Below are 25,688 nucleotides of genomic sequence, written 5' to 3'. Positions count from 1 at the left end.
TGGCAACAGGAAAGGGGCATTAAGTTGGCTCCAATCCTACAGGGCCTCTTGGCCAAGAAAAAGCCACAGTCATGTCATGAAGCAGGGCAAAGACATCCAGGTTATCCAAACCTGGAGACAAACTGCCAACAAAGTCCACCCAGCTCAGCCTGGTTCCAGCCTGCCCAGGGCAGTCCCGGGGATGGCCCTGATCTGCTCTTTCTGGGTGCACAGGACAGGCCCAAGGGACGTCAGGGCACGGGGACCCGGGCAGGAGACTCGGCCGCCCTGGCCCACCCCAGCACCCTTGCTGGGACTCACCCAGTTGGTTGATGCCAATCTCTTGCAGATCCTCCCACGTCAGGTCCGTCACGATGGTGATGGAGTCGTAGCCGTTGTTCACCAGCTTTTTGTGGTACTGGGGCAAGCCGATGGCACTGAGCCAATCCATCAGGTCAGCCTGCAGAGAGCACGGAGAGGCCGTCATGAGCAGCAAGGGACAGGCGGTGCCTTCATCCATCCCCTCCATGCCCCTGGCCAGGAGCCTGCTTTTTGCGGGTCTCTCTGGCCGCTTCAGAGCTCATTTACCCCATCCTGTCCTGCGGGACGCAGCTCTGAGGGTGCCACAGAGCAAAGCCCCGGTGCAGGGACTCACCGGGATGTAGTTGGGCAGCCACTCGGCAATGCTGAGCTGCCCGATCTCAGTGGAGATCTTCTTCCTGTGCCCTGGTTTGGTCACGCCGATGGCTGTCAGATCCTAACGCAAGCAGAACGGGGCTGCAGTCAGCAGCAGCACGGGGAGCGTGGAGCGCTGGGCACCCAGCGCCGGCAGCTCAAGGGGTGCAGGCCAGCAGGGAAGGACCTGCCTTACCTCAGGGGTCATGCGGCTGATGGTGGGGACATCGTAGCCGGCGTTGAGGAAGTTGGCAGTGTACGACTCAAGCTGGAACTCCCTCAGCCAGTTGTAAATGGCTTCTGCGTCCTGGGGAGAGGACGAGGCAAAGAGCAGCCTGTGACTGTGGCTGCAGGGCCTGGAAGGACCTGACTGCTTGGGGCACAATGACAGGACCTTCTTGGGCGAGACCCACCCGGCCCCAGTGTCCCCAGGACCCAGTCCCATGTGCCCAGTGCAGAAAGAGCTGGGCTGAGAACCCCAAGCATTGCCCTCCCACCCTGCACGCCGCTGGCCCAGTCACCTTCCCCTCCAGGAGCTGCTCAGGCCGCAAGAACTGGTGGGAGAAGACCCTGTCTCCTGGGGGACAGTTGCCAGGGCTCTGGTGGCCTGGTGGCCCTAGCAGAGAGGATAGGAGAGAAGAGAGTGTCAGAGGGGGACCCGGGCACTGAGCAGCCCCCAGGGCTGGGGGACAGCTGTCCCCAAGGCCCCCCGGTGCTGGGGTATCCCTCACCTGCTGTGGAAGTCAACTGCCCGTTGCGAGGCTCTGATCCCAAGAGGTGTTGTTGGAGGTCGTCGCCAGTGGAGGGCAGCGGCTGGGGAGAGGAAGAGTGAGGAGGGGAGGGACATCCCTCCGGAGAGGGCCCCGTCCCCGGGGGTCTGCCTTGCACCCCTGGGAGCTCAGCACTGCATTACCCAGCAAAGGGCTGGCCCCTAGTGAGAGATCAGGGCAGGATTTGGCCCAGGGCCCTCTTTATCCCCTCAGGTGACTCAGGATGAGGAGGAGATGTTACACGGTAGGAACCACAGCCTCAGCCCCGCTCCAAAGGGCCAGAGCTGAGCTGCTGGACTCCAGCCCCAGGAACATTTCCCCACTGAGTCCCAGCAGCAAATACACGCTTGGTGGGGGGGTGCTCAGCTCCTGCAACCCCGCTCCTTGCCAGGAGGTGCAGGGGGTTACAGGAACGTGCTGGGCCCCATCGCCACCACATGGGGTGGAGCTGGGGGAGCAACATGGGGGGAGCAGGGGCTGGCACCTACCCTGGCATTCTCGATGAGGATGCTGGTGCTCTGCCCGTTGGTGCCCTCGGTGCTCTGGCCGCTGCCGGCACTGCGGATGCTGCCGATGCTGCCCTCGCTGCCCACGCTGTTCCTGTCTCCTGCTACTCAGGACAGAAGGGGAGGGAGGTCGTCAGCAGTGCCCCGGGACTGGTGCTGACACAGGGCACGGAGGTCCCCAGCAGGGACCCGCGTGCCAGCAGTGACAGCAGTAAAAAAACAGCCTCCCACAAGATCCTTCTGGCCACAGAGCATGCATCAGTCCCTCCCGGCACACACAGCACAGACAGGGTGACCTCAGCTGGCAGGGGACACGCAAAGGGGAAGTGGGAACTGGGGACACGGCCACAGATTCCAGGAGGGAAAGCGCTGCTCTATGGGCTCCCCTAAACTCCCTTGCCCTCTGGCTGCTCCCTCTTGTCTGGCTGCTTCCCTGCCGGGAGGTGGAAGGAGAACGTTCCCCCACGTCCCCTGTGCAGGCAGGGCTGGGGACAGCGGAAGGTCCCCGGCCCCTCTCCCTCCCCAGCCCCACCCCTGACCTGAGCTGTCAGGGCCCGGGGCCGTCCGGGTTAGGGTGAGGTGGCCATAGGGTGCTGGGATGCTTGGGGCTGCCTGCTGCGGACACTCGTCGGGGAGGTGCTGCAGCCCGCCGGGGGGAGCCGTGAGGGCCCCGGGGGGGCCCTGGCGCTGGTGCGTGGGTGCCATGCGGGGGAGGATCATGCCTGCATTCAAAGACAAAACACGCGTGGTCAGAGCTTGTGCAGGAGGCAGCGGGGGGGGGGGGGGTATCTGAGTCTCAGACCCCCAAACTTCCACCCCACCGGTCATACAACCCCCTGTGCCCACCAGAATCCTTTCTTTCCCCGCCCCCTAGCTAGCCAGGGCGACAGGGACCTGTCCTGTGGGAAGGGCTGGGCAGGGAGAGGTGGTTTCACATCGGGACAAGGCACCCAGGACAGCCACCGACCTGTTCGTTTGCTGATGACTTCGGCAATGGAGGGGGGGAAGTACCCGACGCGATCGGTGCCCTTCTGAGTGTCGTGGATGTGCCCCTTCCATCGCCCATCGGGATGCTGCTCCAGGACCTGCCGTGGGGATGAGGAGGACAGGGCTGGTACCAGGCAGCGGCGGGGACAAGGGACGGGGAGTGGGGAGCAGCCCTCACCGTGATGACATCTCCTGCCCGGACATTGAGAGCAGTTGGATCGTGGAGGTTCCAAAAATCCTTCAAAGCTCGGACCTTCAGGATTCCTGATGCCTCTGAAGACAAGGGATGGAGGGAAGAGAAAAGGAGCACAGCGAGAGAGAGGTTTGAGAAAGGCGGGAGGAGAAAATGAAGAGAAAGGAGAGGGGAGAAGAGAACATCAATACTGCAGGAAGGACTCGGTCTCTGGGGATTGCTGGCACAGAGAATGGGAGCGTACACGATGGGACTGAGATACCAACACTTGCAGCTCGGCTGTTTTAGGGCTGTTAGGAGGAGCTGGGAGCACGGGGCAGGTCTCGTCAGGGAGAAGTGCCCCTCTGTGCCAGGCAGGGCCTGGCCACAAACAGGCCCCATCTCACCTCTGAGCAGCTGCTTGATGTCCTTGCTGGCGTGCGAGGTGGTGAACTGGTTCACGATGTCCAGTGCCGTCTGGTTGTAGGTGTTCCTGATGTTCACGTCAACGCCACCCTGCCCAGGAGGGGACGTGGTTAGTGTCAGAGCCTGCAGCAGCCACCCTGCAGGGGACGGAGGGACCGAGGGGATGGGAGGGAGGCGAAGGCCAAGCTCGAGAGGTTTGTCCCCTGGTGCTCACCTCCAGCAGCAATCGCACAACCTCTGTTTTGCCATAGAGCGCGGCTTCGTGCAGGGCTGTGCCCGTCTTCGTCTGCTTGTTGATCTCAATCCCAGCCTTCAGCAGCTGCCTGGAATTGAGGAGGGAAAGGCATGAACAGGAGGCCACTGGTACAGGGATTGGGGGATCGGCTGCTTTGCAGTGGGAGAGGGACAGCCCTCTGCTCCGCTGAGGCTTTGGGGATGAGGCACCAAGGCCTGTACCAGGGCTGTGGGTTTAGGAGGACGTCGGATGGAAGTTGTGGTGTTGTTCTGGCATCAGGCAGTGCCGGGGGCTGGTGGGGGTTACCTGATGATCTCCTTGTGCCCGTTCTTGGCTGCTAGGTGCAGCGGGGTGGTGTAGTTGGGGTCGGTCGCGTCCTTGGACTGTCCCTCCAGCAGGGCGACGCACAGATGGCTGTTCAGCAGCAGCTGGGCCACCTGCACAGGGGTGAGCAGAGCTGTAGGTGTCATCGTCACAACATCCCAGCATGGGGCTCAAGCTGGCTGCTGCCAGGGCCAGCTGCGTGCTCCCTGTCCCACCATTCTCATCCCACAGCCCCAGGGCTTGGCGGGGCCCAGACGGAGCTTGGCAGGGCCACGCTGTTGTGAGGGGCTGGAGAAGGTCAGCACAGCCAGAAATAGTCTTCCCATAATCAGGCTTTTCAGACCAAACCCTAAAAAACTCCAGCCTCTCCAAGCCCAGAGCGACTCTCGGCATCGCAGGGCAGCCCAAAGGCACAGAGGAGTTATTTTTACTGCCCTGTTTATAGCTGCAGATATTATAGATACTCCAGAAATGGAAATGTGCCCCCGCTCCCCTCCCCGGTGGGGGCACGAGACAGTCTGGCTGGCCGCACGCCAGCCCAGCCCCACGGCGTTGGCTCGGCTGGGGTCTCCCGGGGCGCAGGGAGGCCCCGGCCCCACAAGCCACGCCGGGATCCTGAGCAGCTGAGCGGAGCCAGGCGCTCCGGGCTGGTGGGGATTAGGGAGCTCAGCCTGTCTGTGCTTACACGGGAGCAAAGCTGGGGCGGGCGGGGGGAAGTTGCAGGGACCTGGGAGCGAGGACGCCCAGGTTCTGCTGCCCCGCTGCGAGGCTGGGAGCAAAACCCGCAGCTCAGGGGTTCAGGATCCGGCCTTGCCCAGCCGTGGGAGGAGGCGGGTGCTGCTGCCAGGCTTCGGGGTTGGTGGCAGAGGGAGGGTGCTCACCTTCAGCCGCCCAAACTCACAGGCCAGGTCCAGGGGGGTTTTCTTCGCTTTGTTGATGAGGCAGGGGTTGGACTGGTGCTGCAGCAGCATCTCCGACTGCGGGGGAGCAACGTGGTTATGGGGAGCTCAGCACCACCCTGTGCCCCTGCCTTCTCCTGCCCAGTGCAATGTTCCCTCCTACTCTCACCAGCAGGAGAGAGACCCCGTCGGGGCGGCGCCGCCTCTCACTTACCACCTCGTAGTGGCCGTACTGCGCCGAGAGGTGCAGCGGGATCTGCCCGTCCAGCGAGGCCATGTTGACAGAGGCAGCGGCGCGCAGCAGCACCCGCACCGGCTCCACGCGTCCCTGCCAGGCCGCGTAGTGCAAGGGGCGCATCCCTGCGGGGAAACAGCGCTCAGCAGGGCAGGATAGGGCTCAGTCCCCCGGGATCGCTCGGAGGGCTGAGCTGGCTGCCGCAGATGCAGGGTGCAGCAGGGGGGGTCACCCCTTACCGTTGCTGTCCTTGATGTCCACGGTGGCCTGTGCCTCCAGCAGCAGCGAGATGAGGTCCAGGCTGCCGCCCAGGGCCGCGTGGTGCAGCGCCGAGAACCTACGGCACAAGACAGGGCTCAGCACGTGTCCCTGTACCCCTGCCTTGCATGGGGACACGCACCGGGGCAGCTCATGGCTCCTGACCCCGTTCACGGCTCCTGACCCTGCTCACGGCTCCTGATCCTGCTCATGGCTCATGGCTCCTGACCCTGCTCCAGACACAGCTCCCAGTCAGCCCACGGGATTCCCCGGAGCAAAGAGGAGATAAAGCCCTCTGTGCTCTCCGTGCCCTCGGCTGTCCCTGCGCCGTCCCCCTGCCCGTGCCAGCAGGGATGCCGGGAGCCCACGGCACAGCGGGGGAGGCCGCCGGTAATGAATGAGGTCTGTGTCTCGGGGCTGTGAAAGGGGCCTGGCTGCCCAGCGTGCTCCCCCTGTGCTGTCACGTGAAGGGCTACGGCTCAGCACAGGGCTCTTGCACCAGCAGGGAGGCTCCGAAGGGCTCGGCGGCCTCCCAGCCCTGCACCGCCAACGCGGCCCGACCAGCACAGCTCTCCTCCCGACCCACTGCACCCTGCGGGGTCTCTGGGCTAACGGGAGGGCCGACTGCAGCGGGGAGGCCTGCTCCCTCTTTCAAACGCAGCCACCACACCACCACGCCAAAACCTCCACCCCAAAATAAGGACGTGGAGGGGAGGAAATCCCCCCCAGCCAGCCCCGGGGGCTGCACAAACACTCGCCCACCCGTCCGAAGGACGAGGACACCGCCGGCAGCAGGGCTTTCCCGGGGGGTGCACGGTGTGGCCCCACGTGCACGGGACTTGTCTCCCCGCTGCCCCCCTCCCCGCCCCCCAGGGAAGCCCAGCACACCCAGCAGTGCTTTTTATAACCCAAACACCGCACGTGGCCCTGCAGAGGGGAACGGACCCCTCGCACCCCAGCAGCCCTCCCGGAGCCGCCCGAACGCGAGCCCTGTGCCTTATCAGCATCAGATCATCGCTTCCATTATTACATTTTTTTTCTGTTAAGCTCCATCTGCACAGTATTATTTTAAGACAGCCATCCTGCCCGTTTCCAACCCCCTGTTGGCCTGCTAGGACTCATCGACCGACACCTCCTCCTACAGAGTCCTCGAAAAGAAAACATGTAGAAATTAGGTACAACAACGATTCATAAACCAGTGCTAATAACGCACGGCTCGGAGTTAATTCAATAAGAATAATGCGCTTATTTATTTTACGGGCCTTTGCGGTTTCCTTACCTCTCAGTACCCGGCTTATTAAGTGCCTGGATTTTGGAAGTGATGAGCTACGCAAATATGCTGTGGTCACTTAGCAACCTCGTCTTTTCTTTCTCTAACCCCCCCGGACGAAGGGATTTTGCTCCCGGGCTGTTAAACGCAGACACCAGCACGTGCGCGCGCTGCGGCTGGATGGACGGCTGCTGCGCTCGGCGTTAACCAGCACTCAGCACGCAGGGTGCCTGAGCACATTTTACACCCTTTTTTAACCCCCAGCCCTACGGAGGGGGACGCAGAAGCGCTTTAGGAAGAATTTTGTCGTTCCAGCACCCGTGCAGGATGGGCAGCGCGCAGCCCTTAGCTCAGATCCACGCAAGGCTTTGGCTCTGCCTCTGTAGGGCTTGCCCTGGCTTCGTCAAGTGGCACGGCCTCGGGATACTGCTCGGGCTCAGCAGTTAACCTCAGAAGCTTTACAATACCCAGGCAGACCCAACTGGATGTTGAGGAAAGCTGCCCCGAGCAAACCCGTGCCCTCCTCTGTGCAGGCGCTGAGCAGGAGGCGCGCAGCGGGGAGCACTCACCCGTCCGCATCCTGGTAGTTCACGTTCAGGCGCTTGGCGGATCCCAGGAGCTCTGCGGAGAAAAGAGGCGAAGGTCAGGGTGAGAGGCAGAGCCCCGCAGTCCCACAGGGCTGCCTGGGAACCCCGGTGCCCCGCACGAAGCGCGTCCCGCGGCCACACTGACCTCCCAGCGCGCAGAATAGCGCCTGCCCCATCCCCGCCACGGCTCCCCTCTCCTGCTCTGCTTTCACCTCCACGAGTCACCTCCACGGACCCTCTGGCGGGCTGAGCCCGCTCTAGCTCACATCTCTTCCTCCCTCTTTCCTCCCTGCCCCATCTCTGCGCGCCCCCACGGCCCCGGGATGGGTCGGGACCCCGCAGCTCCTGGCAGCCTGCGAGGAGGGATGTCGCTTCCCTCCTTTTATAAGCAGCAGCACCCCAAAAGTGCTGAGCGGAGCCGTTTCGCCCCCCACTCGCCGTCCTTGCCTGCCGCAGCCGCCAAGGCCAGCCCCACAGACCACATGGCTGGCATTTTTACGGCGCGGGCAGAGGCTGAAGCCTCCAGCCATGAATGCGAGGATTGTGCCACCTTGGACATCCCCAGCTCCTGCCTGTCCCTCCCCTCCTCTGCGGGGCCACCGAGCGGCAGAGGACGCTCACCCCACCCTCGTCACAGGCTCGCGCGCGCGCCCCCCGTCTCCCCGCTCCTTCCCGCAATTAATTCGAATGAATTCCTTCCTCCCACACAGAGAGGACGTTTTATTCTCAACCGAGGGGTTGAGAGCGGATTAACATCTCTGGAATTCATGTGCTAAGTAAAAAGGGAAAGAAAGGGAAAGGTATGCAGGGGGCAAGAAATGCGGCTGCTCCTCCTCTGCTTTTCCAGGCAGCCCCATCGCTGCCGAGCCGGGGAGGATTAAATGCTCTGCAAGGTTTGTGTTGTTTCCTACGGAAAATCGAAGTCTGGGAGCCGGGCTATAAGCACGGGCTGAAACAGCCACTCAAGCCCTGCTGAAATGTGGTGGGGTCCTGGGGAAGGAGCCACCTCCCCTGCAGCAGGGCAGGCCGGCGGGGCTGGTGCTGCAGCCCTCTCCTCCTCCTCCTCCTCCTCCTCCTCCTCCTCTTCTCTCTCCTCTTCCTCCTCCTCTTTTCTCTCCTCTTCCTCCTCCTCTTCCTCCTCTCTCTCCTCTCCCAGCCCCTCCGCCCACCTCGATCCCCCATGCAGCCCCCCCGCCGGAAAGCAGAGCTGAAGAGGGGGCAGGCTCATTCATCATGCAAATGTGTAATTAAAAGGAAACCAAGTAATGGTGCACGTTCGTTACTGCAATTTAAAATGTTTTGTAAACAGCCTCATTAACTGCAAATGGGCTCTGAGTGGCTGCTGGTGAAGGACTCGTGACTCTTGCCACAGCAGAGCAGATCGGGATGGGATCACCGTAATTAGCTCTTCACCAGCGCCGCGCGGGCAGCTCCGTGCCCAGCAGCAGCTACGCAGAAGTGCGAAGGCTCCGAAGGAGGCTGCTCCCGGGGACAGCGGTGCTCTGCCTTCTTCCTTCCAGCCCCTTATTGCCCCAAACCCGAGGATCTGGGGTCTCTCTCAAGGAAAAGCCGCTTCCCTTGGCTGCGGTGGCACATGCAGAGGGGCTGCTTCCCCGCCCAGCCAGGGCCGCGGACCTGACACTTAGGAAAAACTAACATTTCCCTTGTAAAGCAGCCGGCCACTTCTCATCTGAGTCACAGAGAGACAATAAACGCCAGTCCCCGCAGTGTGCGTTTTACAGAGGCGTTTTCTGAGCCAGGATCGCGCTCCGGGCACCCGGCAGAGCCTGCGAGGCCGCTGGCTGCTCTGGGAAAAGTCCTCGTCTTCCCCACCTGAAAATCTCTGACACAACCTGGAAACGGGGAGCAGGAAGAGCCGAGAAGCTGCCGGGGGATTTCCAAAGGACGTGACAGAGATCAAACTGAAGACTAAATGAAGGGTTCCTCATCTCGGAGTTACCGACAGCAGCTTTAATCACTCAGAGCAAGTCCCGGACCAGCTTCCCTGGCTGCCCGGCAGCACGGAAACGCCCCCGGAGCTGGTGTTTCCTGCTCGGCCGCAGGACGAGGCTGGTCAGGGATGCTTTCTGCTTTCCACGCCATAAAGAAGGAGCTCCAGAGACCTGCGACCTTTTTGGCACAGCGTAAGACAAGAAGCTTTGGAGCCGAAAGCGGAGCGCTCATGCCGGGCCTCCAGCACCCCCGTCTTTGAATCAGGGCTCATCCATACGCAGTTCCGAAGGAGGCTCTGTGCACCGGGAAATGAAGGCCGCGGGGGATTTGCTCTCAGCGCCTGCAGCTGGGGCTCTGGGGAGGAGGAAGAGGGATGGATCCTCAGCGTGCCCCCGGGCAGGAGCGGCAGAGCCGAGCCAGGTGTGCAATGTGGGACGAGAAGGGCTGGATGGAGATGCCCACCGAGCAAAAGTGCAGCCAGAAGAGGCAGAAACACCCCACAGGAGCTGGTCCTGGAGTTGGTGTCCCTGTGGCCCTGGGGAGGCAGCAGCCAGCATCTGCACGGTCAAATTCCTGTGTTTTTGCTCCTTTCCCCAAGCAACATTCCTCAAATTAGTTCCCCGCTCTGGCGGCCCTGCATGGTCCATCCAGCAGAGCTGTGCCAGGACGTGGGGCAGGCAGCAGGGATGAAGAGGGGAGCTGGGAGCAGCCTCTGCCTTTGGGGTTCTTCCTGAGTGGAAATGACATGAAGCTTCTCTCTTGGTGGGGCAGGGAAGGAATCCATCCCCGTTTTGTAGCTGGGTAAATCACTGCTTGGAGATCCGCAGGGTTTGAAGCCAGGGTGAAAGATAAAGCGCAGGCAGGGGAAGGAGCAGGCACCCATTACCCTGTGAGGCAGAGCAGGGCTGATCCAGCCACGGCACCGGGATGTGGCGGGTGGTCGGATCCTTCCCGGATGCCCCCTCACCTCCTTTGGGTTTGCACCGGGGCCGGAGAGCCTGTGGGCCTGGCCGACAGCCCTGCTCCCTGCAGAGACCACGCTCAGTTCCCAGAAGGATTAACCCTGAGCCAAGACCAGAAAAAAGGCAGAACACCCAGATGGGGACATTTCCAGGGAAAAGTGTGGCTCTGCACCCCCCCAAGGGTTAACTCTGGATGCGTGCATCCTCCATGCTCAGCCCCGCGCCCCTCCTGGGGGTCCCGCCGGCCCCAACCCGCGCCCCTCACGCTCGCCTGCTCCTGCCCGGGCAGGACGAGGCTCGGCAGAGCTGGCCGGGGCTGAGCGAGGCCTCAAGGGAAGGCAGCGAGCTTCTGTGCGGCGACTGGCTGCCAAAGCGGCAGGCAGGAAACACCTCCAGAGAGCTCCAGCAAATTGCTTACAAATGCGGGCCGACGTGCTCCTCGGGACGCCGGCCGTGGTGGAGGCTCCGCTACGATCCAGTGCCACGACCCTCGCGGCCGATCGCTCCACCCCGGCCAGGGGAACGCGCTGCTTCTCAGCGTCTGGACGCTTGCTCACGGAGGGTTTCCAGTCCCGCGTCGCTGGCTGGGTGGGAGCTGCCTTACACCTGCCTGGGGGGGGGAGCCCGGGGTGGCACGGCCCCATGTAGGTGGTGTGAAGGAGCTCCCCGGAGCCATCAACCTCCTCCGGCCACGCGCCGCTGCCGCCGTGCCTCAGTTTCCCCGTGGGGCTGGGCAGCTCCCTGCCAGGGCCACGCAGGGCTGTGCTCAGCTCCTCGTGGGGCACGGGGGCACCCAAGAGGGGGGAACCGGCCAGGGCGGGTGCCTCAGCACACCGCTGGCAGCCGGCCCGGCACAAACCCGTATTTACCCCCCCCCCCGGGGCGCTCGCCCGGCGCCGGCTGTGCCGGCTGCGTGGAGCCAGGCGTGCCCTCGCCCAGCCCTGCCGGCACCCCCTGTGCCAGCACGCCGGGCACCGTGACTCACCCGCGCCCTTCACCAGGGACCTCGTCCCTACCAGGACGCCCGCTCTCCCCTCCAGCGCTGTGCTGGAGGCACGTTGAGGGAAATACCCAAACAGCCCGGGCACCTGCCACGCGTCCCTTGGGGCCTCCTGAACTGGCGAGGTGCACGAAAGCAGGGCTGCCTGCCCCCTGCTGTGACCCCCCCCCCCATGACTTTGTGTGCCACAGCGGAGCTCCCTCGCTGCGTGGTGCTGGCCGTGCGTGGCACAGACCCCACGCTGCAGGCCTGGGTGTCCCGGCACCCCAAGCATCCCCGTGCCACCAGCCAGGAGCAGCCCCAAACACCCAGCCCCAAGCACCGTGTGCCCAATGCATCGCGTGTCGTGCTCTGCCCGGGCACTGGAGGGACACGTGCCCGCTGCCCCAGGAGGTGAGAGCAGAGCTGCACGCTCTGAACACACCAAGTATGAGCGCACACGCTCCCGGGAAAATAAAATCTGCCAGGGGACTGTCCCCGCTGAGGCCTTGAACCAGCTGGAGGAGCTAACCAGGCGCCTCCTGCAGGGAGCCAGCCACCCCGTGGGGCTGGAGGAGGAGGTGGCAGGAGGTGGCAGCTTCACCCAACCTGCTCTGCCCGGCCTCGACGGCCCGGAGCAGCCCTGCCCTGGCCTGCAGCAGGTTTGCAACCGGGGGCTCAGGGCAGACTTGGTGTCTGCCAAGAAAATGAGACGTGAAGAGGTGACATCCATCCCTCCTCTGCGGGAATCTTCCCCTTCCTGCCACCCCTCCGTCCACAGGCACGTCCGCCGCGGCCACCCACACCCAGCTCCTCCCGGCGCGGCCGCCCAGCAAGCCGGCTATTTGAAGCGCTGTTTCCCAACCGCTTCGGAAGAGATTCGCCTGCTTTGATAGGGAAGGAGCTCGGCCACGGCGACACCAAGAGACACAACCGAAGCTGCCCAGCGAGCCTGGGACAGAAGCTGGGTGAGAGCAGAGGCTCCTGACCCTGGCTGCCTGCCGCAGCCACCAGCTCGCACCCCAAAAGGTGGCAATACCGGTGGAGAGGGGCCCCTGATCTTCCCTGAGGAGACGGGAGGGTGGCGGTGCGTGCCACGGTGCTGCCTCCTGCGACACCCGGCCGAGCACCCGGATGCCACGAGCGCCTTCCTGCCCACAAATGGCTCGTGCTGGGGTTTGAGGCTTCACAGCACCCCTAAACGGGCTCTCGGCCAACGCTGACGAGCAGCTCCAAGCCCATGGGGCGCGTCCAACTGGGGCAAAGCCACTGGGTTCCCTGGCAGGGGCGGGGAGGCAGATCCCATCGACACTCCAAACGGCGATGGGAGAGAGCTAGGTGGTTGGGAACCCCTCATCATTCCCTACCCCAGAGTCTTGGCACCTCCTCGGGGATAATTAGTGTCTATCCACTGAGACACCTTCTGAAGCCAGGCGTGGGCTGCACCAGACCTGGCCAGGGCCCTGCGCGCGTTGACGCCGCAGAGGCTGCACCATGCCCGGCACAAAAAGCTCCATTCCTGGCTTTGATAGCCCCGTGTCTCGCTGGAAGCACCCCACTGGGTCCCCTCGTGCAAAGGTTTCACCTGAAGGAGCCACAAACCCATTTCTGAGCAGGCAGCAGAGGGGTCTGAGAGGCCCAAAGCTTCTGCCTTCCTCCATGGGCTGGCCTGGGGAACCCACAACCACTGACGGCAGTGGGACCCTGGAGTGAGCCGGAGACTTCTTCCTTGTTTGGCTTTTCGCAGGGAAAATCCAACAATGAAGTGTTTAAAAGAGGTCGGAAACAGCAGGGGCAGCATCCCCACGCAGCGCAGACTCCAGGCATCCCTCACCCGCAGCACGGCCCCAGCCATCCGCAGGGACCCCCAGCCAGAGCCCCAATTTCCCCCCTGCCATTTCCCCCTCTAAGCAAAGCAGGAAAAAACACACAGCTCGTTCAAAGCAAACCCGCTCAGAACAATGAAAGGAAAAGCCAAGTCGGAAGCCTTGTCCCCATCCGTGCAGCTGGGGAAGGTGCAGCTCTCGCCTCTCTACCCCGAGGTTTTGCAGCCTCGGTGGGGACGGAGGGGGCCAGCACCGAGGAGGGGAAGCAATGCCACAAGAGCCCTTTGGGAATGTGTGTCTGGAGTCACCCCTTTCCTTGCAACAGCAAAACACGTGTCCCTGCTCCAGGTCTGGGGCCCCCCCAAAGATTTCAGAAGGATAAAGGGCGCTCGCTCCGTCTCCCCGTGCTACCTTGGGGTTTGCACCTGCGCGACTCCTTCCCCCGAGCCCCAGGGCTCCCCCAGCCTCGTGGCTGACCCCGAGGCACCGCGGCCGAACAGGAGCTCCCCTTCCCCACGGGGCCGGAATCTTTCTCTGCATCCCCCGGCCCCTGTCAGGGTGGAAACAGCTGGGAAAGACTTTGGGTGGGGGAAGCCAGGCGGCTCCTTCAGAGATACGGAGGCTCCTTTCCCAGCTGGCCGGGGAAACGCGTTACCGGGAGGTGAAGTCACCGTCCCTGCTGGGACCTGGCTATTTCGCTCTGCAGGATGTGAACTCAGAGGAGCTGTATTTGCCGAGGGAAGAGGTGGAGCCTTTTCCATTTCCCCCATCCTTCCGAAAGGACAGGACACCTCCCGGAGCGGGAAGAGATGGGGCGATAGCGGAGGGGGCCAGCGGCCAAGTGCGGCTCCCGCGGCCGCCCCGGAAAGGAGAGTGCTGAGCCCCACCTGTGCCGAGGGGACGCCGGGGACACCTCCGGGGCTGCGGGGTGCAGGTGCCAGGACCTGCTCTGGCATTACCAGCGTGTTTTGGCTCCTGGTCAGCCGGTCCAGCACGAACTCCCTGCCAGGAGGAGCCAGGGAAGGGGCCGCCCGTCCCTGCGGGTTCCCAGGCAAAGGGGGCGCATCGGCACCCTCAGAGTTTTCATGAATGTGATGTAAAGAGCACCCGGGGGGGTGCTGGGCACACCGATACGGACAGGAATAACACAAAGGGCCTCCGAGACATGAGGAAGGCAGCAGAGAGCAAACTGGTGCAGACTCAGCTTGGGAAAATCACAAACTTCAGCATCTGGGGAAAAACACTCCACCGGGCAGACGTTCAATGGGAGGAAGAAAGGGGGGAAGCAGGATGTGGGGGCACCACGCGAGCAGCATGAATGGGAGCACAAAGGGAGCCCCGGGCGAGGGAAACAACCTCAGCAGCAGCGTGAGGCAGCCCTGAGGGGGGGGATCCTCTTCCCGGGGTGCCTCCAGGTGTCCCCTCGGGGCCAGGGCTGCGTGCCCTGCTGCCACCACCATCCGGGTTTGGTGGCGGACGTGAGAGGCGGGCACTGGGAGCAGGCAGCTGAAGGGCTCACCTCGCACGGGAGGATGAGGGCAGGTCAGTCGGTCCGGATTCACTGAGCAACAGTTAATTAGGGAGGGCGGGCAGGGACGCAGCAACCCACCTACACCTGGAGGGATCTGACGCTCCAGAGGAGCACCTAACTATTCATTTTACCGTTCCAACGACGAGCCCCAGATAAAAATGAGAGCAGCCGAGAGCAACCGGCAAAAACCCCGTGAGCTCAAGGGACTGGAGCAGGGATCCAGCTCAGAAGGCTGCAGCACGTTGTGTAACTCCTGGGGAAGGCAGGGCAAGGCTGAGGCTGGGGGAGCAGCCCGGTGCTGCCCTAAGGCGCTCTACTCTGTCCCCGTCTGCCCCAGCTCGGCACCCACAGGGGCTCCTCTGTCCCCTGCACGTGGCAGCCGGCATTTGGGATCCGCTCCGGCCGGTGGAGCCGGTCCTCGAAGCACGCAGCGATGCGGTGACTGGAAATCCTGTGACTTCCTCACCCTTTGGCCCCGGGGGGAAGTGGCTGTGTGCCTGGAGCAGCGCTGCCGGGCCAGCCGGAGCCGCTGTCCCCACCCTGGATGCTTTCTAATCTAGGCAAGGCACACACAGGATGGGAGGAGAGGCACCGGGAGGTGAAGCCACTCGCTCGAGGTCACCCAGAGGGTCCACGGTTCGAGCACCATCGCCCCTTCCCAGGGCCCAGGCCCAGCACTGCAGCGGCCGGGATCCCAATCTGCCCCCTCTGCCAGCACCCCCGGGGCAATCGGCCGTCTGCAGCCGAGCGCTAACCTCAAACCGCTGCTCGCGGCCGTGCGGACGGGGTTTGAAGTCACAAGTGTTTAAAAATACCTCACAGATGCCTTTCCTCAACTCTGACCCCGCGAGCCGGTGCTGCTGCCAGCCAGCCCTGCTCAGGAACGCGCCGGTGGGTCCCCCGGGATGTGCGCGGCCCCGGCCGTGCAGGGGATGGGGAAGGCAGCAGGACCCTGTCTGGGGATGTTTTCCCTCCGTGTGAAACAAGGATTCCCTCTCCCGAGGGGCTGCTGCCTCTCCGGGATGGCCAAGACCACAGAAGCAGCTCTTTGCTTCCCACAGCCACCTTCAAGCAAGCGCACGGAGCTTGATCCGCACCACAACCCAGACCTGAGCAGCTCCAGCAGACCTTCTCCTTCCCTCCAGGCAGAGCCCGAACACAGCCTCCGTCCTGCTCCTGCTGGCCCTGGGGACGCTGCGCAGCCCCAGCTCCTGCAGGTGCCGTGGTGCTGCAGCCTCTGGTGGCATCTGCGTTGGGAAAGAGCAACAGGATCTCATCAAACAGCGGCAGTTCGGCATTCCCAGGCGGCAGGGGGTGGCAGGGCACGTGCCGCGGGGCCGGCAGGGCCCTCTCCAAACCCCAGCTTGGGTAAAGGGAAGGGTGAGTTGGGAGCAGCTCGGGCACGGCGGGCACCGATGTCTCCTCGCCACCCTATTTCCCTGCACAAGGTCACGTGCCAAGGCCAAGAGGAAACTGCCCGCAGGGAGGGGAAAGGAAGGATCCATCCCACCTGGCACAGGCAAAGCTTCATCCAGCCTGGGGTGAGCCCAAGACAGAAGGACCCACCTTTGCTCTCCTGCCTGTCCCTGTCCGTAGGGACATTTTCACCTCGCTGCACCAGGAAAGGGTTCCCTGGTCCCCAGGGGAGGCGAGACAGCCGTACGGCCGTGGCACAGGGCAGTGGTGCCCCACACCATGCTGTGTGTCCCCAGGTGGAAGCAAATTCCCCCGGCAAACACTTGCGGCAGCCAGCGATGCCCTACTCATGGGCGAGGCGTCCCCCTGTCCCCTGGGCGGAGCGGGGACACGTCAGGGGCTCTGTGCCCGTCCCGCCCTGGGCCTCAGCGGCTGCTGAGTTATTCCAGGCACCGCGTTCCTGCCCCCCCTGCACCCCAGCTGCTTGGGGTTCCTCGCATCACCCAGCCTGGGCTTGTGGCCCCAGAGCCGTGCCGGAGCCATCCGGCAGCTGCTCGGGGACCAGCTGGGGACAAGGGCGGTACGGAGCAGCCCTGTCCCCCCCCCGCATACCACAGAACGCACCAGGGCTGATTTACAGCGGGGTCAGGGCCCGTCCCCGTGGTCCCAGCACCCTCCCTCGGCGCTTCCCGCACCCCAACGGGACCGAGCGGTGGTGGGCCACAAGCCAAGGCCTGCCCGGCCCCTGGACCCCTGCCGGGAACCTGATCTGTTTACGCCTTTCCAGCGCGCCGGGTGCGTGTCGGGAACGGCCCCGGCAAGCCCGAGTTGGCGGCGAAGGCAGGACTTGGGAGCCGAGCACAGAAAACCCCGCCTGCCGCCTTGCAGCACCCGCCGGAGGGGGTGGCGAGGAGAAAGAGGGGGGTGCAAAGGGGGAAAAAGGGTCGCAGCGGCTCGTTTTCATAGCAAAAGGGCAAAAGGCGCCCTGGCGCATCGGCCCTCCCTCCTCCGGCTCCTGTGTCCCGCAAACCACATGCACCCCAGCCAGGAAAACATTTGGGGTTGTCTCCAGCATGAATTGGGCCCCACGGGCGTTTGGAACGGGGTGCAGCAGAGCCGCGACTCGGTGGGGAGGCAGAGGAGACCCCCACCCACTCCAGGCTCCAGGCGAAGCAGCTCCAGCCCGGCACGTGCCGCTAAAGACAGCCCCGGGACAGCCGCCCCGAGGCAGGGAGCTCCGCCAGCCCCGGGGGAACACAAGTTTGGGGGCCCCACGCGTGAGGGGCAAGGAGCTGCTATGGGCTTGAGGCAAAACCCACGTGCCTGAGCCACAAAGGCAGGCTGCGAGCAGGAACTGTCTCACGGCACCTCCTCACGTGAACAGAAGTCAGCCCTGCTCTGGGACGTGGCTTTACTGACGAGGAAACGGCCAGGGACAGCTCAAATCCCTGCTGGCTGCCAGGGCTTTCCTGGCTGCCCCGTGCCCCGCTGCCTCTTCCCCTGCAAGGAGCATCTCCCTTCTTTTTAACCTCCCGGGATAACCGGGAGCTCCTTCCAGAAAACGGGAGCAGCCCTTCCCACCACATCAGCCCCAACAAAACCAACCCAGAGGTATTTCAGGGTGACCAGAGCGGTCTGGGCTGGAGCCCAGAGCAATCCCCGCTGCCCTGCGCTGCTGGCCGGGCTCGCAGGGCACCGCGTCCCCCTGTAGGCAATGATTAGCCACCACGGAGGACTCTGGCCCCTTTCGGAAGCTGCCAAGGTGAGCGGTGCTCACGTCGCCTTGCTGCTGCACGGCGTGGCCTGGCCGTGCCAGGGGTGGCAGAGAAACCTCCAAAGATGGGGGGAAAGCTCCAGGGGTTGCCCAGTCTGTGCTTTCCCTGGGGGTGTTTGTACCCACCTCGGCTCAAGCCCCAAAACCCCTGATCTACGCCCGTCCTTGCAAAGAGACGAGATCAAGACCAGAGCTGGGCTGCTGGAGGAGGGGAGGGAAGGACGGAGCAAGGACAGGAGCCACGGAGACCCTGAGCCTGCTGCTCCAAGGGGACAAGGTCGGAGAGCTCGAGCGCCCCAGGCCGTCCTCTCTACTGCGCATGGCCACCAAATTGAGGGCCACGAGTTCTGCTCGAGTCCCTCTGCGAGACGGGAAGGCCCGGGTGCCTTACGCAACCATCGGCACCGGTGCCTGCAGCCCAGGGCAGCGGTAGGAAACCCCGAGGAGTTTTTGCACCCCACGGCGCAGCCACCCCCAGCTCGGCCCATCCCGGCGAGCAGGGGCAGGGGCTGGGCCACGCGGCGGCGCTGGGGGGCCCGCGCGCTCCCTGCACACATTTGGCTGGGGCCAACCTGGGGGAGCGGCAGCGGCGCTGGCAGGGCTTTGAGGAAGCGCACCCGTGAACGTGTTGCACCAAGCCTGCGATGCTGCAGGAGCCGCATACCTGCTGCACACGCGGGTCGGCCCCGCTCCCTTATCTCGCCATCGAAGCGGCGCTGATTTGCCGCCCCAGCCGCTCTCCCTGGGTTGCAAACAGCTCGCGGTGCCAGCGCCCCCCAACCCTGCGCGCGGGCTGCCGCGGCCCCGGGCGTCCGACGGGAGCGAGGGATGGGCGAGGGCGTCCTGCCCTTCCCCGGGAGGGTAAAGATCGCTCCGGCAGAGCCGTTTCCAAGCAGGTTGGGCATCTCCAGACAGGTCTGTGACTCACCGGGACACCTCGGTGAGGCCCAAGGTTCAGGCAGGTCCTCGCCTCTCCAGCCAGGGGGTGATTTGGGGGGGAATCCGTGGCACAATTTGGGGGAAAAGCGGCAAGCTCGCGGCTCCCACCCCTCGGCTCCCCACCCCCTGCCTGCCGCAGGAGCCAGAAAAGGTGGTTTCTTGTTATTTAGTTTCTGCCCTTTCATACTTCTTTGCCGAAGCTGCGTTTTGCCAGCGGCGGCCCCGGGACTGGCGCGGGGCCAGGCCAGCCAAGGCGCTTTTCAAAACAAAGCAGGGCGCGTGCATGCACACACACACGCACGGCACCGAGCGCCTCTTTAACTCTTCCCGGCCTTCGCCGGGATGCTGCCGGGCGCTCCCAGCCAGCTCAGCTGCAAACCATCCTCCTCGAGAGGTGCTGGAATCGGGTAACTCGCTCCTCGGCCTGCGGAAACGGTCTCCCACCCTCGGCCTCAGGAGCGCGGTGGAGACGCAGCACGAGTCGTGCTGCTGACTTGGTCGCAGTCCTTGGGGACGGCCTTGTCCCCGCTCCAAAGAGGGCCAATGCCCGGGGTGCTGGAGACACTCCGGGTGGCTTTTCTAGGTCACAGCTGAGATTTTCAGCCCCAGTAGGCACGAGGAGGAGGAGGAGGAGCACGGCGAGGTTTCCATCTAGAAGCAGCTTCCCTCCTGGGTGGCGGAAAGCCAGGGAGCACGGGCACGTGTGGGGCCGTTTCCAGGCACGTGGCAGAGCGCGCAGCAGAGGCGCTCCCAGAGCACACCCAGAGCTCCAGCAGGAGCCCCCCCAGCCCCACAGGCCACGCTCCCACACCACGGACTAACCAGGGAGTTTCTCTCTGCAGAGCTGACCCCCTGTCCCGGGGGGGGGGGGGGGGAGGGGGACGACACCACAGCACCCCTGGCTGGGCTGCCGCCGCTCAGCAAGCCTTCCTTCTGCCCTCTCGCAGCTCCCTGCCACCAGCCCCGTGCCCCCCCCAGCGCGTCCCAGACACGCAGAAGGAGGACAGGACACCAGTGCCAGCGGTGTCCTTGCTGCGTCTCCTCCCCTGCCCCGGGGAGCGCTGTCCCCGTTACAGCCTGCCTGCCTCCAGCAGCGCTGTCCCGCGCTGCTCTGGGATTCCCTGCCCGCCCGCCTCGGTGCTGTCGGCACCCAAATGGTGCCACGTTTCTGGGCCAGGCAGCTGAGACGGCCTCTGCGGCTCTCAGAGAGGGAGAGCAGAGCCCTGTGGCCGGGGCTGAGTCACCGGGAGATGCCCGAGTGACGGAAATCCCTCGCCCGCCCCAAACCTCAGCCTCCCGCCTGCTGCGCTGGGGATTGCTGCCGGCCCAAACGCCGCCAGCCCGGCCCCGTGCACAGCTCCGCTCCCCGGGAGAGACGGACACGGCCCTGGGCTGCGCAGGAGCTGCTGGCCAACCCCCGGGGAAGGCAGCAACACCCCCGAGCAGCTCCCCTGCATGTCCCTTATGCAACCCCCCGTCGTTATCCCCCTTTTTTTCCTCCCCACTATTTCACCCAGACAGGAAAAGAAGCAGCTGCAGGTGGCAGAGGCCACAGCAAGGAGCTGAAGCCCGCCCTGCCGAGGGGTTTGCAAAGGATTTGGGCAGAAACACAGACCCAGGATGGGGCGATGGGGTACAGAGCGGGGCAGGATGTCGAGGCCGTGCCCCAGGGGCTGGGTGACACCTTCCCACCAGCCGCTCCGTCTGCCTTGGTGACATTGTTTGCTTGGGGCTTATCTCCCCGCTCGGCGCGGCGACGCTCGCTGCGGGTGCAGCGGTGGCAGCCAGGCCCCGGCAGGGCCGCCCGTGGCCCCTGTCCAAAGACAACAACCGGCAGAGGCCAGCTTTAAAAACCATCGCGGCCTCGCTCCTCTCGCTGCCGCTGCCTGTGTGGGGCTCGTCCTTCCAGAAAAAAAAAAAGACAAGGGGCTATAAACTGCCCCCCCCCGGGCTGGGGCAGCCGCGATTCATGACAGCGTGTGCTGGGGGGAACAAGAAAACCAAACAAAAAGCGCCAAGCAAACTGCGGGCTGGCACACGACGGCTGGAAGAGACCCCCCCCAGAGAGGCCAGGAGCCGTGGGAGGAGGAAAGGATTTGAGCCCCCCCGCTCCGTACCATGCAGCTGCAGCCTCGCCGCCATCCCCGCGGCAGGAAGGCGGCCGCGCCGCGCTCGCAGGAGCCTTTGAAGCCTCCTTTTCCCCCCTCCCACCCACGGCGGGCTGGTTGGAAGCACGTTTCGGCAGGCTGCGGGGCGGGGGGCTCCCCAGCGCGGGGCCACCGCCGGCCGGGCTCTCCCGGTGGCTCTCGGCGGGCCGAGGAGCTGCGCCCGCTTCGGCAAAGTTTCCGGGCACCGCTGGTGGCAGCCCCGGGCATGCCCCCGGCCTTCCCAAGCCCGCACGCAGCGGTGCAGCCGGTCCAGCCCGTCCGACCTACAGCAGGCGCGGGGAGGAAGAAAGGAGCTCGGCGAGGATGTTTGGGAACTGCTCGTTGAGAGCCGGGCTTCGAGGGACACGGCGAGGGCGGTGCGCTGGCTCGGTGGCACGGCTGGATCCGGGAAGCTGCAGTGCCCAGGGCAGGACCGGAACAGGCACGGTGCCCGGCGGTCCCTGTGCCACCAGCAGCGGGGTGTGACAGCCTGAACCCATAACGATCCCGCCGCAGGCGGGTCCTGGCTCTTCCCCACACCACCCCAAGCTCCCTGCAGGTGCTGAAGGGGAGGACGGTCCTCTTTGAAGGACACCATGACGGGGTTTGGGATGGGCACGAAGGCGCATCCACTGCCATCACGGAGTAACTCCTGGGTCGAGGGAAGCGGCGCCCTTTTCCCTGCACGCCCACGGGACCTGCTGCCATCGAGACAAGGAAGAAGTCCTGCAGGACTCGGAGGGAGGGCAGGGGTGATTCTGCCGAGAATGGGGACACGGTGCCGGTGGCAAAGGCTAACAAACAGGAGGAGAGATGTTAAACCTCACGCTTTGGGGCTGACAGAGCTGCTAGGGATTAGGAGGAAAGTTACGGGGGAGGCAGGGAGCAAGTTGGCCCACATCTGCCCTCCCAATCTCCCAGCCATCGTCCCTCCCCTGCCCAGCTGGACGGGTGACAGCAGCCGAGAGCTGGCACGGGAAGACCTCGCTGTGCCCTGTAGTGCCTGGATGCAGCAGCGAGGGAAGCCAGCCCAGGCAGCTCCAGAAGCTTTGCTTGTGTTTAACAGCTCGTTAGGTCACAGCCCAGGAGGAGCTGAACCCCAGGCACCCACGCTCTTGAGGTCCGGGTGTCCCCAAAGCCCCGCTGCGGCTGGTGACAGGGGCCAGAGGCAGGCTGGGGGCAGCGGGCGAAGCCCCAGCAGGGCAGGCTGCGCTCCCCGTCCTTGAGTTCAAGGCGAGTTTGCTCAGCTGTCGCCCTTTCTTTGCACTTCATGCACATTTAAACAAAAAGCTTCACCACTCCCTAAAGGAAGGCAAACAGCGAGCCCGGCTCCTGCTCTCTTCCCCAGCACCTCCATCCCGCGCTATCGGCAGGGAGGTACGGCTCACGCCTCGGACAAAACCCCCCCAGCATCTGCCCCCCTCGCCTGCTCCTTCCCCCTGCTGCCGCCACCAGCCGGGACAGGGACACGCAAACCTCGCCACGCACCGTGGCAGCCGTGCGGCCCCAGGAGCCGTCACCCCGTGGCAGGGGTTCCCTCAGCCCCGGCTCGAGCCCCTGTGCCCCACGCGGCCGCCTCGGCCCGGCTGGGGCATTGTTAGGGAGCTCAGCCAGAAAAGGCCGGGATTGATCGCCAAGGGAGCAAGGCCAGAGCCGTGACGGGTCGTTTAACAATTTCAATTAAACTCCGCGGCGCTCAGACGGGGAGGGGAGGGGAGGAAATTAAAAAGAGGAACCGTTTCTTTGCTGCTCAGGGGAACCTCAACAAAGCGCGGCCGGGGCAGCGGGAGCAGCCCGCTCTCCTCTCCGGCTGCAGGAGCGGCCACGGCGGGGTCCTGATGTCCCCTTCCCATGGGCCCTGCTCCTCCCAACCCAAACTTTGTCCCCCCGTACAATACCAGGTGCTGTGACCCCCTTGTAGGGCAGCGCCCGCGCGGGGCCGAGCGCTTGCGCACGGCGCATATTAAACACCGCGGCCCTGAAATTCCCGCTGCCGGGACCGGCGCTCGGTTCTTGCTTACGTGCGGTGACTTTTTTAGGCACAGGAAGTCCTGGAGGGCTAATCACAGTGACGGAGCTCCGAATCCACTGAGACAGCAGAAGGACTCTTAGAGGGATTTTAAAAAAAAAATGGGCATCTCGGCCTGTCATATGGAAAAGGGGCTTTAATGAGCAGCCAACGCGCTGCTCGCATGGCGCGGGCAGGAGGAGGGAGAGGGAGCGACCGGGGCTGGCGAGGTGGCCTCGCCAGGGCCTGGGCTTTTGGCTCCCCCTCCTTCTAAAGGAGTAAAATGAAAATAAGCAGAGCGAGGGACCTGCAGACGCCGCTGCAGCGGGGGAGTTCAAGGCAGGCGTTCACGTGGGTGCCCTGTGGCTGGAGGGAGGGAAGATGCCAGAGAAAACACAGCCAGGGTTTAACAGCGAGAGGTATCGGAGGAAGCAAGTGTGAACTCCCCCCGGCATGCAGGGGAGGAGAGCTGTGGGTGTCCCAAGCCTGCCTTCATCATGCTGCCTGGCCGTGGGACACCAGCTCAGGGCTGCTGTTCTTTATTTAGTGCCTTGAGGCATCCCTCGGGCCTCCTGCAGGAGGAAACCCGCCTTGCTCCAGCCCCAGGACCGGCCCCCCACGGCCTGTGACCCCCAGGGACCCTGAGCAGCGCACGGCGGTGAAGGCAGCCGGTCCTGTCACCCTCGGTGCCCCAGGTAGGCTCGGGGCTGGCTCCAGGGGCAGGAAGAGGCAGCCCTGCTGCTGGGATTTGCCAGGTTTTGGCCCCAGTCAAATCCCTCCAGGAGCCGACGCAGGGGATTTCATCCCCATCTCACGTTTATAATCCCCAGCCTAACGCACGGCTCTCAGCACCGGCCTCTCTGCCCTGAGCCACCCCGATTAAGGCTTCGAGCTCTTTCTCCTACCTGATTCTCCCAGCTCCCTCCCCAGAACATTTCTCCTCCCCCCAAGTTTCCTGCAGCCCCAAGACCCTCCCACGATGCGTGGCCCCAACAAGGGCCACGCCAGGAGGGCCCTTCAGGGAGCTTTCGCAAGCACCTTGCAGCAGGGACACGGTCCCAGCTGTGTTTTTCCTGTACCAACTTCCCAGCTGAAGCCACCACGCAGGCTGCGAGCACAGGGAAGGGATTTCTCTGGCCTCTCCTCGCCCAGAGCAGCTCCCGCAGCCCACACAGGAGCCGCGCAGCTTCCCCTGGTCACGCACCGCCGACGAGCGCCCTTTTATTTTCTTTTTCCAGCTTCCTTCTCTCTGCAGGGCACAACAAGTGACCGGAGCACCTACCCAGGAGCTCAGCTCTCTCAGAATCTGCTCCTCCACTTTTTTTCTTTTTACACTCCCCCGTTTTCTCTGGGATTTTTTGGGAGGGACCCCAAGGGCCCTCCGGGACCCCCACAGCACCATGAGGAGCAGGCCCCCGGCTCACCAAACGCTCAGCGTGGGTTGAGCCCAGCATTTGCTCCGAGCCTGCTCGTGCCTGACCTTTCCGAGCACACATGAAAGAAAACAGCACTGCTGAAGGGTTAAACATTACCAGACTGAAATTCAAGGCTTGACAATTGGTTCCAGTCGACCGGCTCGGATGATAATTTTTTCACAAGATAAATACGGCCAGGAGCGAGCGGCGATGGCTGAAGACCCTTTGTACCGCATCCCCCCCCAAGCAGCTTCGCCGCCTGCCCCGCTGTGATTTCCCCTCGCCCTTCCCCGCTCGGTGCCCACACTTCGGGGCCCCTGGCGCTGAGCCCGAAGGGAACCCGAGCCGTTCCGGGAGGATCGTTTACAGCTCAGTCATTCACCAGCCCGGGCTGCCTTCGCGCTCCCGCCTCCAAGTGTGGAGGATCTCATCCGCCAGGTTCAAAGTCAGCGCTCACAGCCCAGCGCGGATGTTGAACCGGCCCCGCGCAGAGCCCGCAGCCCGGGGCCACGCGGCGATGGCCGGAGGGAGCGAGGGAAGCAGCAGCTCCGCACCCAGGTACTCACTGCTCTTGGATGCTTTGATCTTGGCCACCAGCTTCTGCACGCCGGGTATGTCCCCGTTCTTCACGGCCTGGATCAGCTCCTGCTCTCGCCCCATGGCGGACAGGTGGGAGCGGCAGCGGCGCACAAGGAAGAAGCCCTCGGATCCCGGAGGTTTATAAAGCCATGAGAATGAGCCTGTAAATCCTCAAAACATGCTCGGAGAGGCGGTGAAATCCGGTACGAAAGATGCTTTAAAATCCCACGGGACATAAAAAAATGAAGGAAGAAGTGTCTCTGTCAGCGGCAGAAGTCCCTTTGTGTCGGGAGGAGCAGGACCCAGACGGGGTTCATTCAGAGAACATGCAATCAGTTAAGATGAGAAAGGGTTCAGTGCTGAGGGACCGGCTCCCAGCAGCAACAGGATGCCACGAGACCCAGCGAGGCAGCTTGGGGCAGGGCACCCAGCGGGGCTGGCATCGGGATGCTGCGGGCCTCCGCAGCCAGAGGTGCCTCGCTTTGCTCCCCTTGGCAGGCTCTGCCACGCCGATGAGTCCCTAATTCTTCCCAAAGGGATTACAGGCTTCTTGCCATCTGGAAGTCATAGATCCTCCCTCTCTGGTGCTCATTAGCCCCCTCGCTTCGGCATTCCTCTTGGCGACAGCGCTGCAGCCACGCTGGGGAGCCCCGCGCGCAGCCGAGCCCGGTGCGGGCTGGCACGGCAGCCTGGGACCTGCGGAGGGGAAGAGCACAGTCAGCCCTCAAAGGCCATTTACCTCCCGGCTCCGTCGCGACAGCTTTTGTATCCGCGCCGAAGAACGAATACTTTGACTATATTTAGTCCTGGCGGGACTCGGCTCATCCTCGTGTTAG

General features: G+C 63.9%; 1 protein-coding gene across 5 annotated transcripts in view; it reads right to left on the bottom strand.

Moving 5' to 3' along the window:
- The window catches only part of CASKIN2 (CASK interacting protein 2), a 33,102-nt gene that overhangs the window by 5,497 nt on the left and 1,917 nt on the right, over positions 1 to 25,688 (bottom strand). For 2 of the 5 annotated variants that reach the window (XM_035342059.1, XM_035342060.1), the window contains exons 2-18: positions 24,840 to 25,548; positions 7,306 to 7,357; positions 5,448 to 5,545; positions 5,188 to 5,333; positions 4,956 to 5,051; positions 4,057 to 4,187; positions 3,730 to 3,838; positions 3,497 to 3,605; positions 3,096 to 3,190; positions 2,898 to 3,015; positions 2,470 to 2,652; positions 1,913 to 2,034; positions 1,386 to 1,467; positions 1,176 to 1,270; positions 851 to 961; positions 635 to 736; positions 301 to 439 (exon numbers count right to left, since the gene is read on the bottom strand). In XM_035342059.1, coding sequence (XP_035197950.1) covers positions 301 to 439; positions 635 to 736; positions 851 to 961; positions 1,176 to 1,270; positions 1,386 to 1,467; positions 1,913 to 2,034; positions 2,470 to 2,652; positions 2,898 to 3,015; positions 3,096 to 3,190; positions 3,497 to 3,605; positions 3,730 to 3,838; positions 4,057 to 4,187; positions 4,956 to 5,051; positions 5,188 to 5,333; positions 5,448 to 5,545; positions 7,306 to 7,357; positions 24,840 to 24,933 — 1,882 coding nt within the window. In that variant the 5' untranslated portion in view covers positions 24,934 to 25,548. Of the gene's footprint in view, positions 1 to 300; positions 440 to 634; positions 737 to 850; positions 962 to 1,175; positions 1,271 to 1,385; positions 1,468 to 1,912; positions 2,035 to 2,469; positions 2,653 to 2,897; positions 3,016 to 3,095; positions 3,191 to 3,496; positions 3,606 to 3,729; positions 3,839 to 4,056; positions 4,188 to 4,955; positions 5,052 to 5,187; positions 5,334 to 5,447; positions 5,546 to 7,305; positions 7,358 to 7,468; positions 7,870 to 24,839; positions 25,549 to 25,688 lie in introns of those variants that run through there. The other 3 variants (XM_035342061.1, XM_035342062.1, XM_035342063.1) reach the window with 3 other exon arrangements.

Source organism: Oxyura jamaicensis, chromosome 18, assembly GCF_011077185.1.
Source record: "Oxyura jamaicensis isolate SHBP4307 breed ruddy duck chromosome 18, BPBGC_Ojam_1.0, whole genome shotgun sequence".
Taxonomy (NCBI): Eukaryota; Metazoa; Chordata; class Aves; order Anseriformes; family Anatidae; genus Oxyura; species Oxyura jamaicensis.
The sequence above is the reverse complement of the archived record's forward strand: the minus strand, read 5'-3'. Positions and strand labels throughout refer to the sequence as shown.